At 40.9% G+C, this 13,934-nt stretch overlaps 1 protein-coding gene across 2 annotated transcripts; it reads left to right on the top strand.

The window, feature by feature from the left end:
• Positions 1-4,458: 4,458 nt before the first annotated feature.
• On the top strand, positions 4,459-10,090 carry LOC119489614 (E3 ubiquitin-protein ligase NRDP1). Of its 2 annotated transcripts, none has more exons than XM_037772303.1 (7): positions 4,459-4,649; positions 5,647-5,743; positions 5,851-5,966; positions 6,063-6,334; positions 6,601-6,736; positions 7,549-7,652; positions 8,525-10,090. In XM_037772303.1, exons 3-7 carry the CDS (start codon positions 5,877-5,879, stop codon positions 8,877-8,879), a joined length of 957 nt encoding a protein of 318 aa, XP_037628231.1. In that variant the 5' UTR covers positions 4,459-4,649; positions 5,647-5,743; positions 5,851-5,876; the 3' UTR covers positions 8,880-10,090. The 2 variants fall into 2 exon arrangements, with proteins under 2 accessions (XP_037628231.1, XP_037628230.1); XM_037772302.1 differs by having other exon boundaries at positions 4,460-4,649; positions 5,647-5,752.
• The last annotated feature ends 3,844 nt before the right edge of the window (positions 10,091-13,934 follow it).

The following is a 13,934-nucleotide window of genomic DNA, read 5'->3' as shown; positions in this document are numbered from 1 at the left end:
GCCGAAACTCTGACGAGCGCCACGACGCCTGCCGCAAGGCTCTACGACAGGCACTCTCTGCTGAGCGATATAACACCTCCCACAAGACTCTACGACAAACGGATCACGAGTTATGAAAGGGGGCGTGGCTAATGTGTAGGGGGCGGGCATAACTTTCACCAATGAAACAGGCACTCTCTGCTGAGTGATATGACACCCCCCACAAGACTCTACTACAAACGGATCATGAGTTATGAAAGGGGGCGGGGCTAATGTGTAGGGGGCGGGGCTAACCATCCCCAATGAAACAGGCACTCTCTGCTGAGTGATATGACACCTCCCGCAAGACTCTACTATAAACGGTTCATGAGATATGAACGGGGGCGGGGCTAACGTCTTGGGGCGGGGCTATGAGTATAATTTTTCATATACATGTCATCAGTACTGGACCACCATCATACCTGAGAGATTTGGGGCAGATCGGACTATGTACAGTTGAGTTACAATAACTGCCTGTTTCATGGCGAATGGCTCAAAATGGACGCCACGCCACGTTCCGCTCGTTAAGTGAAAACTCACGATTTTAATAACTTTTCATCTTCAAGGTCTTAAGATGGTCCTGACCAAATTTCAAATCGATCTGATTAAATCTGTAGGAGGAGTTCGTTAAAGTACGCGGCCTATAAAATGCTAAAAGTGACATGAAATCCAATATGGCCGACTTCCGGGTGGGCGGAGCTAATGAAACCCAATGAGGAATATGTTTCAAATGATGAGTGGGATATGCATACCAAATTTCATGATTATCGGATCAACTTTGACAAAGTTAAAATTTCAACGCGTTAGGGGGCGCTATAGAGCCGGCTAAACACACTGAGCCTAATGGCTATATATTTAAATAAAGTTCACAGGTGTCTATCATCTTGCCAAATTTCATGAGTTTTCGAGTACCTAAAGGTATGTTCAAAATCTGAAAGACATAAGGGGGCGCTAGAGAGCCAACATGCCACGCCCAAGCAAAATTTCACCACTAAAATGAAGTAATTACTAGTTTGGATGTGTGTGTAAAGTTTCATAAATTTTTGTGCATCCTAAAGTCTTCAAATATGCGTTCGTAAATTCTAAAATCACGCAGGAAGTCCAACATGGCTGACTTCCTGTTTGCCGAAGAAATCTCAAAATCATTTAATCCAGGTATGAGGGCGTGAGCAATGACATACTTGAATTTCGTGAAGATCGAAGAAACTTTCTCTGAAAAACTGCGTACGTTAGGGGGCGCTATGGAGCCCTCTGGAGACACCCGAGCCCAGTCACTCCAGAACATTGAATTTCCCACCAGTTCTGACGCATACTCCACTTTTCGTGAGTTTTGGGGATGGCTAAGGTCGTCAAAAACGCGATCTACCAGCGGAAAAAGAATAATAATAATAATCCCCAGAAAAACAATAGGTTCCTTGCACTTCGTGCCAGGACACCGTTGGGTCCTGGCACTTTCGTGCTCGGGCCCTAATAATAATAATAATCCCCAGAAAAACAATAGGTTCCTTGCACTTCGTGCCAGGACACCGTTGGGTCCTGGCACTTTCGTGCTCGGGCCCTAATAATCCCCAGAAAAACAATAGGTTCCTTGCACTTCGTGCCAGGACACCGTTGGGTCCTGGCACTTTCGTGCTCGGGCCCTAATAATAATAATAATAATCCCCAGAAAAACAATAGGTTCCTTGCACTTCGTGCCAGGACACCGTTGGGTCCTGGCACTTTCGTGCTCGGGCCCTAATAACATAATAAAAAGATTACAACAGCTAGTTTCACTCTCTGGCTGAAGGCAAATTTATCAGTGTCATGTCATCTTTAAATGGAAAAAGAAAGGGACTTTTTAAGCACACATCATTTCTCATAGCTGACTTACACCACCAGAAATTATACTAGTTTCTACCATGTGGAAATATTCCATTGTGATAGCTTAGAAGGTGTACTTTAAACCAGAGATCATCAACATTTTTGGGGGCCAGAGATCTCTTACAGGGGAGAAAGTGTGAATACAGTACCGCCGACTACTGTATCGGAGTGTGTAAATGCTGCGCTTGTTAAGTCAATGACAGTTATTTGGCTTCTTATAAATTACTTATCGGAATAATACATAATAAGATAGATAGATTTTCCATTTTCCCTGGGCTTGTAAATGCTGGCTGACTAGCGTAACTTATTGGTACGTCTAAATGGAGGAGACTAAAGTCACACCTGTGATTCTTCTACTATGAACTGTCAACATATCTGTCTAAGAAAGAGTGATGATGGGTAATTGAGCACTTAATAAAAGGTCTTGTTCTCTGAGGAGTTCTGTAGTAACCAAAACACATTAATATTCAATGGATTTTAATGTGAGAGTATCAGCTACTACACAGACTACACTCTTCACAGGAAGCAGATAGCTAGCTAACATACAATTGAAACACGAACAGTTACCTACTGTTGGCTAAATAACTCACTAAAACAAACGAGCATGCTAAACATCAGCATATCTAACTGTGGGCAGACTAATTGTTGTAGTTTCTAACCACCAAGTGTAGCATTAAAGTGTTTCTACAGTGTGTCTTGTCCATTAGCTGAGTGAAGCATGGTGAGCTAGCGGCTAGCTCCAGTTAGCTTAGCTCTCTGTTTACTCACCGCTTCTCGGACTCCTGCTGCGTCGTAACCTTGGTCAAAATACGGCAAAGCATCGACGAACACTTCGCCAGCTACTGAAGCCGTCCCGGCCATTTGAATCGGTCTATATATTGTTTGGTTTAGTTTGATTTGTGTCTCTCTTAGCTATAAACCAGCAGCAGTAGTAGAGGGTTGGCTCAAATGGAGGCAGCGTCAGCTAGCAGTGGCACTTCCGGTTAGTGATGGGAATTCCGGCTCTTTTTAGTGAGCCAGATCATTTGGCTCAGCTCACCAAGAGGAGCCGGCTCTTTCGGCTCCCAAACGGCTCTTCATTTTACTTCACTTCTGCCTTTTATAATTCAGCCAAACTTAGCTTTAGTTGTTTTGACCTATGATTAGTATGTGTGCACATATATCACTTAAATTATTCAATATAATTATACTAAACCGTATAATTTCCAGAATACCGTAATTTTACATGCTGCTTCGTTTCTGACTGTAACTCATCTTATCTGCTGTTCGCGCGCCGCACTCCTCTCTCTCTTTTTCTCATCCTCTCCCTCCTGCTCTGTACCTGTAGACCGTCAGCACGCCGTGCGACCCCGCCCTTCCCTGCTTGATGGTATGGTCCTTGTCTGTCATCACCTGATTGGTCACACGGATGTCAATAACACAACGTCAGTCACAGTAATGGTATGTCTCCACAGGGGCGTTTTTTTATTGCGAGGGGACGCGACGCTTCCCAACATTGGACGCTTGGTGGACACCACGGAGATTTACATAAAGTAAAATAGCCCTCAACTTTATGCAAATGAGGAGCGGGCGTCGTGACGTTCCGTCTCATGAATCGTGACGCCACTCTACCAGAATGCATGGCGCGGCTGCTTACATAGACAATGAATGGGGAAGTGTGGAAAGCATGGAGGCTGTGGACACGTACCATCAGTGCATGGAGTGCCCGTGGCGCGGAGAAGATCATGCTATCATTCTGCCTTGAATTAAAGAGACTGTTTGTAAGAATCAGAATTGCTTGTTAACAGCGACACCTGTGGCCGTTAAGTCAACGAAAGTCAGCGTCGGGCTCGCGCTTGTGCTCGCTCTAAATAGACATGAACGTACATCGCTCAACACAGTGAGGCGACACACGTCAGCTAAAACCACAATATCACTCTATATTTCACCTGCTTGGCAGTAATGTTAACTGACCAGACGAACGTCTCTCCATGAATCACTGCTGATCATAGCGTTGGCTTTTCCTGCCTCAGCCTCCGGGGCTGAAGCAGGAAGAGAAACGTTATCGTCTCTGACCGGGTGCCTGGGTGTCTCCCTCCGACACCAAGTCAGAGATGATAACGTTTCTCGCTGCGGAGCCCCGTCACTTCACAAGACACGGAAAACCTCTGTTGGTCTGGAGGAGCTGCAGCAGTTATTTCTGCACAAACGTCCACTGTACATTTACTAGATATTCTCAGAGCTAGACTAACTCTTCTGCAGTGTGGAGTGTGCGCGCATGCACGTAAGAGTGGAGCGAGAACGCGCGCGGTGTGTGAGTGAAGGCAAGCAGGCAGAGGAGCAGAGTACAGCAGAGACTCCGGCCCTGGAGACCAAAGCTACGGTTTCCCCCGCGTACTACGACTGCCGCCAACACTGTTTTGCAAGACGGGCTTCACTAGATAGAACTTTGCGGTTTTGGTGCTTCCGTGTAGTTTGTGTTGGAGTCTGAGTCTGAACAGCGTAGCCACACGCGAGCGCGCATGGGACACCGACCCGGTAGATTCATACGTGTAAGAAGTTACAAACAGTCCCTTTAAGTGAACCATGGGAGCCGGCTCTTTTTAGCCGGTTCGTTCTTGACCGACACATCACTATAGTGGCACTTCCGGTCTCAGACTCGGCTGCAACCGCTGTGCAGAAGGTGTAGAGAGGATGTAGCACAGAGACGTGGCTAGCGAGCTACTAGTTACAGTAGGACGTCCGAAAATACACAAACATCGTGATAAGGATCTGTTCTACTACATGTTCAAGTAAGTAAATCAGTCCGTTGTGATGTTTTCTTCAAATGTGTGTGATTGTAATGAGACATTTGTGGGTGTAGTTTGTCCAGACTGAGGTCTGTCTGGTTAGCTTGATGGCTAACATCCAGAGGAAACCAACGATACCAGTTGCTAGCCTGTTAGCAAGCGTTAGCCACATTTAATTCATGGCGAGCAAAGCTGTACTGACATCTGAACTCAAAGCATTGGAGTGTTTAGTCAAGAAGTTTAACTCATTATAAACCCAAAGCTATTGTTTAGTGTTATTTGTAACACTGAACTAACCTTATACATCATAGCTACCATTAGCTTGTGTGCAAAGGCATGCTGAGTGCGATGGGAAGAAAAAAGGGATCTGTCTGTAAAAACGCCTCCAGACCGGTGTGCTGCTGCTGCTTTCTCTGAAATTGGGTCAGCCTGCAGCCAGCAGTCACCTGGGACAACAGGATGCTCTCCTCAAGATGATGGAGCTCGGCTTGAGGATAATGTTAGGAAACCACACACTGATCAAGGGCATCTCTTTTTGGCTCTGGGATGTATTAAATATGGCTGTGTGCTCAAATTTCTTGAGTCATTGTACCTTTTATAGCTTTTTATTGATTTAATAATATCACAATATATGTTTATTAGCAATGTTTCCCTCGTTTTTCCTTTTTATAGAGTCATCCTGGCTCAAATGACTAAACTTTCTTGAGTCATTGTACCTTTTATAGCTTTGATTGATTTAATAATATCATAATATATGTTTATTAGCAATGTTCCTCTCGTTTTTCCTTTTTTATAGAGTCTAGTAGTAGAGTATAGTTTGCTAATGCTTGATCTTGACTGATCTTCCTTCCATTTAAATATATGTCTGTAGATAAGCTGCATGTATATTGTGTTTATCATGTGGGTTTAGATTATATAGCATACTCAGCTCCAACAATCAGCTATCCAATAGTCTTTTGAAAACTAAATAATCAGTGTGAATATCATAATTGTTTTGCAGGGAGTGTCTGTGTCTCTTTCACCAGACAGATTATTTCTGCCAGATGTGACGCATCAGCTTAACATCAAGAGCTGAATGGAAGCATTTAAGGCCCTTTGTGAGTGAGGTAGGCTCAAAGTATATATTTGTGTAATATCTACAGTCACATGTTGATGCATTTAAGTTGTCTGAAAATTTAATTTGCTTTGGCTGTGTGTTGCTCAGGAGGTTGTGGATCCCAGTAATGTACCATGGGGTACGACGTTACGAGGTTCCAAGGGGAGGTGGATGAAGACCTGCTGTGCCCTATATGTAGTGGAGTGCTCGAAGAACCAGTGCAGGCAAGTTCCTGTCTGAAAGATTACCCAAACCTTAATCGTATCAGCGTTCACATTTTTCATTTTTGGGGCTCTGTGTTCTCCTTTTTTCCATTTCAGGCTCCACACTGTGAGCATGCCTTCTGCAATGCCTGTATAACACAGTGGTTCGCCCAGCAGCAGATATGTCCTGTTGACCGCACGGTAGTGACGCTCGCTCACCTCCGGCCCGTGCCACGCATCATGCGCAACATGCTGTCCAAGCTTCAGATCAGCTGTGATAATGCGGGTTTTGGTTGCATAGCCACTCTGCGGCTGGACCAGCTGCAGTCACACCTCAAGGACTGTGAGCACAACCCCAAAAGGCCCGTCAACTGTGAGGAGGGATGTGGGTGAGTGGCTTGTACACTGCATTGTGACTGTGCATTGATTATGAATTTCTAGTCACCCTTTGAACTCTAGAGACAGGTCAAGTGACAGCTAATCGAAACACAACAGTTGCTCAACCAAAATGAATAATAATAATTATCACCATTAAATATTTATGCTGTAAAAGCAAAATAAATTATTTACAAAAATGTATAACCTGTCCTCTGTTTGGTATGGTATTAAATCCTCTATTTTCTCTCCAATTATTCTATCTCCCCCACTCTTGCAGGCTTGAGATGCCCAAAGACGAGGTGCCCAACCATAACTGCATCAAACACTTGCGGAGCGTCGTCCAGCAGCAACAGACTAAGATTTCCGATCTGGAGAAAACTGTTGCAGAGCATAAACACCAGTTGGGGGAACAAGTAAGAATATTTGCCTGCTCACTAATGTGTTAACTAAAAATGACTTTATGAGCCTAGTTCTGAAAAATATTGTTTTTCTTGTTTTCTGTGGAACAGGTTTTGAAATAGCCAAGAGCATATTTATTTTCCATAACAACCACTTTGTATTGACAGAGTTTTCTACTGAGTACTTACTATTATTCAGTTACTAAAATGCTTTTTGGGATCTGGGTTTATAAAGGGCTCAACATATTTGGGTACAGATTATGATTATTGTTTTGTAGAATGTTTGCTTGACTGGGTCTTATTAATAATTTGAGTGTGATATGTCTTTGTGGTACAGGATGGTATGGGTGCATGTTTCTGTATATGTTCTGTTTAATTTGTGTTTGGTACTGTGTATATCTGTATAATTGGCACCTTAGTTGAACGCAGTCAAGTTTTTAAGGTCTAATGTTGTGTGTGTTGTCATTTGGACATGAGACCTGACAGTTTTGTCACAATATATAAAGGAGGAGAAGAAGAATATTATATACAATTATCACTTAACTCTATAAGCAGTGCCTTATATTACAATATATATTCTTAATGGCTAGATTGGAATCTGAAGCTAAAACGATTGAGGATCAGTATTTGCCAAAAATCCAATAAAAGTGATTTAAGGGCAGAATACTGGATCCAAAGATATTGAGAAATGTGTTACATCCTTATATGTGCAGCTTTTGAGGCAGCCACCAGACTTTACTGTAGTAAATTAGCCATTTCTAAATTCCTGTTTAGCTTTAGGAGATTTTGTGAAATCAGTCACTGAAGATGATGCTTTTAATTTCCAGAAACGGGACATTCAGCTGCTAAAAGCCTACATGAGAGCAATCCGCAGTGCTAACCCCAACCTGCAAAACCTCGAGGAGAGCATAGAGTACAATGAGATCTTGGAGTAAGTGAAATTTCATTCTCTCTTCCGCTTGTTTTCTAATATTAAAGGGTAACTTCTGTATTTTTCAACCTGGACCCTATTTTCCCATGTGTTTAAGTCTAAGTGACAAATGCGGACAACAATTTTTGAAATTGGTCCAGTTTAGAGGGAGAATGCTGTAACCAGCAGCCGTGAAACGAGCTGCGAGGTCAAGTGAGCAGCGTCAATGTAACGTTACGTTCACTGAAAGTGCTTGTTTTTGCCACTGACAGGCTCAGATTGTTATTATCAGTGTTTGACAACATTATGGAAAAGATCCTACAGAGAAATGATACATTTTTCTTACCTTTCTCTTGATCCGGTCTGTTTGTTATTGTGTTCAAGTCCCGCTCAAGGAGAAGTCTATCCGTATGCTCTGGCTCAAATAAATACGGGCGGCCATCGAATTCCAAGACCTCATCCACATTGGAAATCGTCTAAATATTCAGCCAGGACATTGAAAATCTTTTAGATAACACTAAGCTACGCTTTCTGTACTCCAACACAACAAACTCTTGTGTTTCCACCATGGATATATTCCACTATTGTCTTCCAGCAACACATCACCTCGCCAGATTTCACAACGAGACTTCTCCTTGAGCGAGACTCTTTCCAAAATGACAGTGCCTGCTTGCCCCAATAGCACCATACTGCAGCTCGTGAGCAGCTGCTGTCTACAGCGCTCTCCCTCAATACTGGACCAATTGCCAGAAATAGTTTTCCCCATTAGTCAGTTAAACACAAAAACATGGGAAAATAGGGTTGAACAATACCAAAGTTACTCTTTAACTTTGTCAGGGAGCTGCAGCTCAGGCCCTAATTTTCTTGTGGTTTTCACTTCATCTCATCTTCAGGTGGGTGAACTCCATGCAGCCTGCCAGGGTGACACGCTGGGGCGGGATGATCTCCACTCCCGATGCTGTGCTCCAGGCCGTCATCAAACGCTCCCTCATCGACAGCGGCTGTCCTCTCTCAATTGTGAACGACCTGATCGAGAACGCCCACGAGCGCAACTGGCCTCAGGGACTGGCCACGCTCGAGACGCGGCAGATGAACAGGCGCTACTATGAGAACTACGTTGCCAAGCGTATCCCTGGCAAGCAGGCAGTGGTGGTGATGGCCTGTGAGAATCAGCATATGGGGGAGGACATGATCCTGGAGCCCGGCCTCGTCATGATCTTTGCGCACGGAGTGGAGGAGATCTTATAACTTTACAGCTAACTGAGCTGATCCAGAGACAAGAAGGGACGTTTTGCCTGGGAGGGGGTTTGCCGTGACGAGTAGAGATTTCCTCGTTGGAGTGAAACCTTCAGATTAAATCTGGCTTATTTAAAATAAAATCGTATAAGAGGCTCACTCCTAAGCTTGATACCTATGCCTTAAAGTAAGGACAAATATATTATGAACCTGGCTAATAGAAACTTAATCTGACTGATATCTGAGATAAAAGGTGAGATGTTTACAAGGTTTATATTTTGGTGCATTATATGATCTGATTGTTCTGCTCCATGTCCTAATGTAGTAATAAGCTTGAACCCCCGTTTGATGCCCTCAGTTGTATAAATGCTTGTAAATACAAATACTATATTGAATTATAAATGTCATTCTCTTATTCCTCTCACTGTAATTAGATTGTGATTTTTTGTTTATCTCAATTCTGTTTAGTCCAGCTTGTGTTGCCGTCTGCAGGGACGTCGACTCTGAAGATTTTTCGCGTGCTTGCTTTAGTGTTTAGTTTCCTGTGAATATTTCACAAGACGTTGTGCTTCTGAGTTTTGATTGTCTAAACCTTCTGTGCCATTTGTTTTATTTATTGTGTTGCCTTTTACACAGACATGCTTGAAGATGTTACCATTTGATGTATGGAAATCTGCCTTTTTCGGTGCATTTGAAGTTCATTGCCGGAAGAAAAATGTTTTTGTGTTTTCTTTGTTGCCTCAGTTGTAAATAGTCTGTATGTTGGGTCCAGTTGAAGTGTTAAATTTGAAGTTTAACATTTGGGTTTAACAATGTAAAATGAGTTTTATTTGACAAATCATAATGGTTCACTTGATATTTTAGGTGATCCTTAGGTCTTTTTCTGATGATTGAAATATAGACATTGATCTTCTCATTCTTCACAGTTAGCAAACATTTGTTCACTGACATTTCACCACAAATCAAAGCTTGGAGATTGTAAAAATATTTGTAAAGTCACTCTTATGGCTTTTGAGAGGTAAAATGTTTCACCATTAGTCACTTATTGCTGTAGTAAGACAAACAAGACTACAAACGTCCGGTATAAAAGCCCTCAGAAGTGCAGTAAACATAAGTTTGGATTGTGCCCTTTATTATTTTCCCTCTTAATGTTTTTGTTTGTTTTGTGTCTGTTATGTACCGTGTTGTACAGACAAGAAAGTAATAAAAAATGTCAAACTTCATGACAAAATGTATTTTCTCACTGGGATAACAAGATTTTATATTCAGCATTTTAATTAATATGCAGTTCCTTATTTTACCACACCATGTCATCAGAGATCTGCAGGGAGGAACATCAGCTGACGTGTGCTTATGTAAAAACAAAAGGATTGCTACTTTTAAGAAATCAGGGCAGTGAGGAGGAGATGTGAGAGGTGAAATGCTGCCGATCCAGGTTAAGAAAATGAGGAAAGTTTAACCACAAAACTCAGACTGCTCTGACCTGACTCAATCTCATTTTCTCTGTGTAACACATTTTTGGCATAATGTAATATATAATGATAATGTCCTTCGGTAGTTTAATCTATAAAAATGGTTTTATAAACGCATATGTTTTGTATGTACACTAAAATCTTAATTGGTGAAGTAGTAGCTGTAGCTGCCAAATAAAGGTAGTGAAGTATAAGTGGCATTGGAATGGATATACACGATCAAAGTACAAGTACCTCAAATTTGTACGTCACTGTAGTATTTTAGTATCTGTACTTTGTTACATGATGTGTTACGTGCTGTATCGCTGCACCTCCTGTCAGATGAATGATGACTGTCTGAAGTGAGTGAGTCCCTGACAAACTACCTGTCGCAGCTCATGTGAGTATGAGCCATGATGAAGTACAACTTAGACAGAAATTAAGTAATTGTGTGACGAGGAAACAGGTGTTATCAAGACTTATCGTAATTCAGAGCTTCCTTGTCGAGACAAGATGGTGAGTCAGAGTTCACCTGAGCTGTACCTGTCTCTCAGTCTGGAGGACAACCTGTCTGCTGCTTAACTTACTGTAGTACTGTACTTAACTTCCTGGTACTTTACTTAAGTATTTCCATTTTATACTACTTTATAATTCTACTCCACTACATTTTGGAAGACAATATTGTACTTTTAACTTCACTACATTTATTTATATAACTTAAGTTACTCAGATTCAGATTATTAATACAAAATATTAATCAACTAATACATGAAATGGGCCACTCTGCATGAGTACATTTACTTTTGGTACTTAAAGTATATATGTGAGTATTTTTACACTGTGGTATTAATACTTTTGCTTAAGTAAAAGATCTGAGTACTTCTTCAACCACTTAGCCTCAGCTGTGTCTTGTGTTTAGTGCCACTTTGCATTTGTATGTTTACATCTCTCCACCTCGCTTTCACTTCTCTACTTATGATCATAAAATTTCACAAGTATCTTCATGTGTTGACCTTTTCTTTTTACACCGCCCTCATATAAATAAACACTGCCACGAACATCTCTTAACACTTTCATGCTCACGTCATGATAAACCCTTCAGATGTAGATTCTTACAGTACACCACTCTCTGGCCAAACAAATACACATTTTGACCTGCGCTTTTATCCATCAAAACAGTTTGACCTTCTTTTACAATGAGCATTACAGCCTCACACAGTCGCTAGCGTGGCTATAAACTGTTTTTAAAGGGGCACTCCAGTGATTTAGTATCATAAAGTTGGGCAACTTGCAAGGTTAAAGAAATACTTGTCAAAATCAAAGCGGCCGAGGCTGAGAAATATTGACTTTTAGTCTCTAATATTGGTCCCTCACTGACTCCCAAGCTCAGATAACCCTCAGATAACCCTGACGACTTTGACTCATCTCAGCTCCTCTAAAGGCACAGAAGACATCGTACAACTGTTGATAGGTACTTCCTGTGATTAATAATCTTGATCTTGATTTGTGAAATCTGGACTCCCCTCTAAGTCATACTGTAGATATTACAACATCGACTGGGTATTACAAAAGTCTTGTTATTGCACAGAATGAAAATAGTAATCATCAGAACAAACAACAAAGCGGACAGACTACTAGATTCAAATACTTATATTTGTGTGGGAAGATGCCAGTAGCCTGTATCTTTTGTTTTACACCTGTCAGCATATTATCTGAACATTGAAACAGGTTCCTGTGCTTGAACAGATGACTGAGTGAATACAAGAGAGGACTCATCCTTTCTCTTTCCTAATGACACATTGAGTCACGGTACAGACGCTGATCTTTGCTGATGAGCTCATATCTGAGGAGCGTGTCCCAGCATGCACCGTGGCATGCGTAATTTATCTGTTTCGCTCATTGTCTAGCCTATAACATGTAACTGGGTCATATAGGATAATGTACTGTATGTATTGAGCCTGATGTATTGTGTGTCATTGTGTACAGACATACACCCACATGCGCTCTGTAAACAGTGGTGGGATGTAACTCAGTACATTTTACTGAAGTACTGTACAATTATGAGGTATTAGTTCTTTACATGAGTATTTCTATTTTAAATTTAAACTTTAAATTTCTACTTCGCTACATTTTGGAGGTAATTTGTACTTTTTCTTCACTACATTTATTTTGCCACTCTGCATAATAAGTACTTTACTTTGGTATTTTAAGTATATCTTGATAATAAATTACATTTTGAATGCAGGACTTGTACTTGTCCTCTTGTTTTTTACTTGTCACAGAGTATTTCTACTTTTACTTAAAAGATCTGAGTACTTCTTCCACTGGGGTCTGTAATAAAGACAGTAGGGCTGCAACTGGCGATTATTTCCATTGTCGATTACTCTACAGATTATTTAATGTAAGAAGACAGTGAAAAATGTCCGCCACAGTTTCCCAAAGCCCAAGATAGATAGCACCTTGAGATGTCTTCTTTTGTCTAACAAACAGTCCAAAATTCAACGTATTCAGTTTACTAACATTTATGAGACAGAAATGTGTCAAATTCTCACATTAAGAAGCCGGAAAGGAATCAAAGACTGAATGGAGTTTTTTATTTAAAATGTTCTCAAACAATTAACTGATCATCAAAATAGTTGCAAACTAATTGTTGTAGCTCTTAAACACAGAGGTCTCTATACTGTACGCTCTCTTGTTTAAGTGCTGATGTTTGAGAGAAAAAAAGAAAGAAGAATTCCTATCTACACCTCCTCCCAGCCATAAATACTGTAGGTGAAAATGAAACTAATGTTCGCTTTGGAAATTCTCAGGAATCCTGAGTGCAGTTGATGGGATTTTCCAGAGGGAGATGAGGCCAGTCCCTCTCCCTCCACAGCCATCATGTGTTTGGGATTAGACTCACTGTTAATGTGACACTGATGGAGCTGAAAGTCTTCAGGGCCACCACAAAGCTGAAGTCTTAATTATCCCACAGGGCCTCAATGTAACCACCTCAAACATGGTGGTAAAAGAGAGAATACAAGAAGAATTTGTTTTAAGATGATGAATGTGTATAGAACTTTTAGTTTACAGAAAATAATTTGCAACTATTTGACAATTGAATAGAATTTTTTTCTTTCAAGCAAAAATACCAAATATTTGATGGTTTTGGCTTCTCATATGTGACAGTTGGTCAAACAAAATAAGACGCTGTTTCACAGACCAAAATCAATTAATCAAGAAAATAATCAGCAGATTAATCAATAATGGATTGCAGTTATTTCATGTAAAAATACTACAATTACAGTCACTTCAAGTTGTATTTATGACTGAATTTCTATTGACTTATTCCTGCACACTTTCAGCACTGAGTTTATTAGAGATGCAACGTTTTGATCGTGGACTTTTTGTTCGGTATCACATTCACAATATAAAAATATAACATGTTTATACTAAAGTCACAGTCTGCAACAACCAATGAGCCAGAGACTATTAACCAAGGTTATAATAGTTTTGAATTTTCAATTAGTTTTTATTTTAGTTTAGTTTTGACTTTTCAATTTTGCTTTTAGTTTAGTTTTAGTTTTCAGAGTGTGTTTGCTAGTGTTAGTTTCAGTTTTTCAGAAATATAGTTTTA

This window comes from Sebastes umbrosus, chromosome 6, assembly GCF_015220745.1.
Source record: "Sebastes umbrosus isolate fSebUmb1 chromosome 6, fSebUmb1.pri, whole genome shotgun sequence".
Classification (NCBI taxonomy): domain Eukaryota; kingdom Metazoa; phylum Chordata; class Actinopteri; order Perciformes; family Sebastidae; genus Sebastes; species Sebastes umbrosus.
The sequence above is the reverse complement of the archived record's forward strand: the minus strand, read 5'-3'. Positions and strand labels throughout refer to the sequence as shown.

Excerpts from the sequence above, each read along its gene's own strand:
- LOC119489614 (XM_037772303.1), top strand. The coding sequence starts at position 5,877 with ATGGGGTACGACGTTACGAGGTTCCAAGGGGAGGTGGATGAAGACCTG. Across the intron at positions 5,967-6,062 it reads TGCTCGAAGAACCAGTGCAG|GCTCCACACTGTGAGCATGC; the intron begins GCAAGTTCCTGT and ends TTTCCATTTCAG. Across the intron at positions 7,653-8,524 it reads GAGTACAATGAGATCTTGGA|GTGGGTGAACTCCATGCAGC; the intron begins GTAAGTGAAATT and ends TCTCATCTTCAG.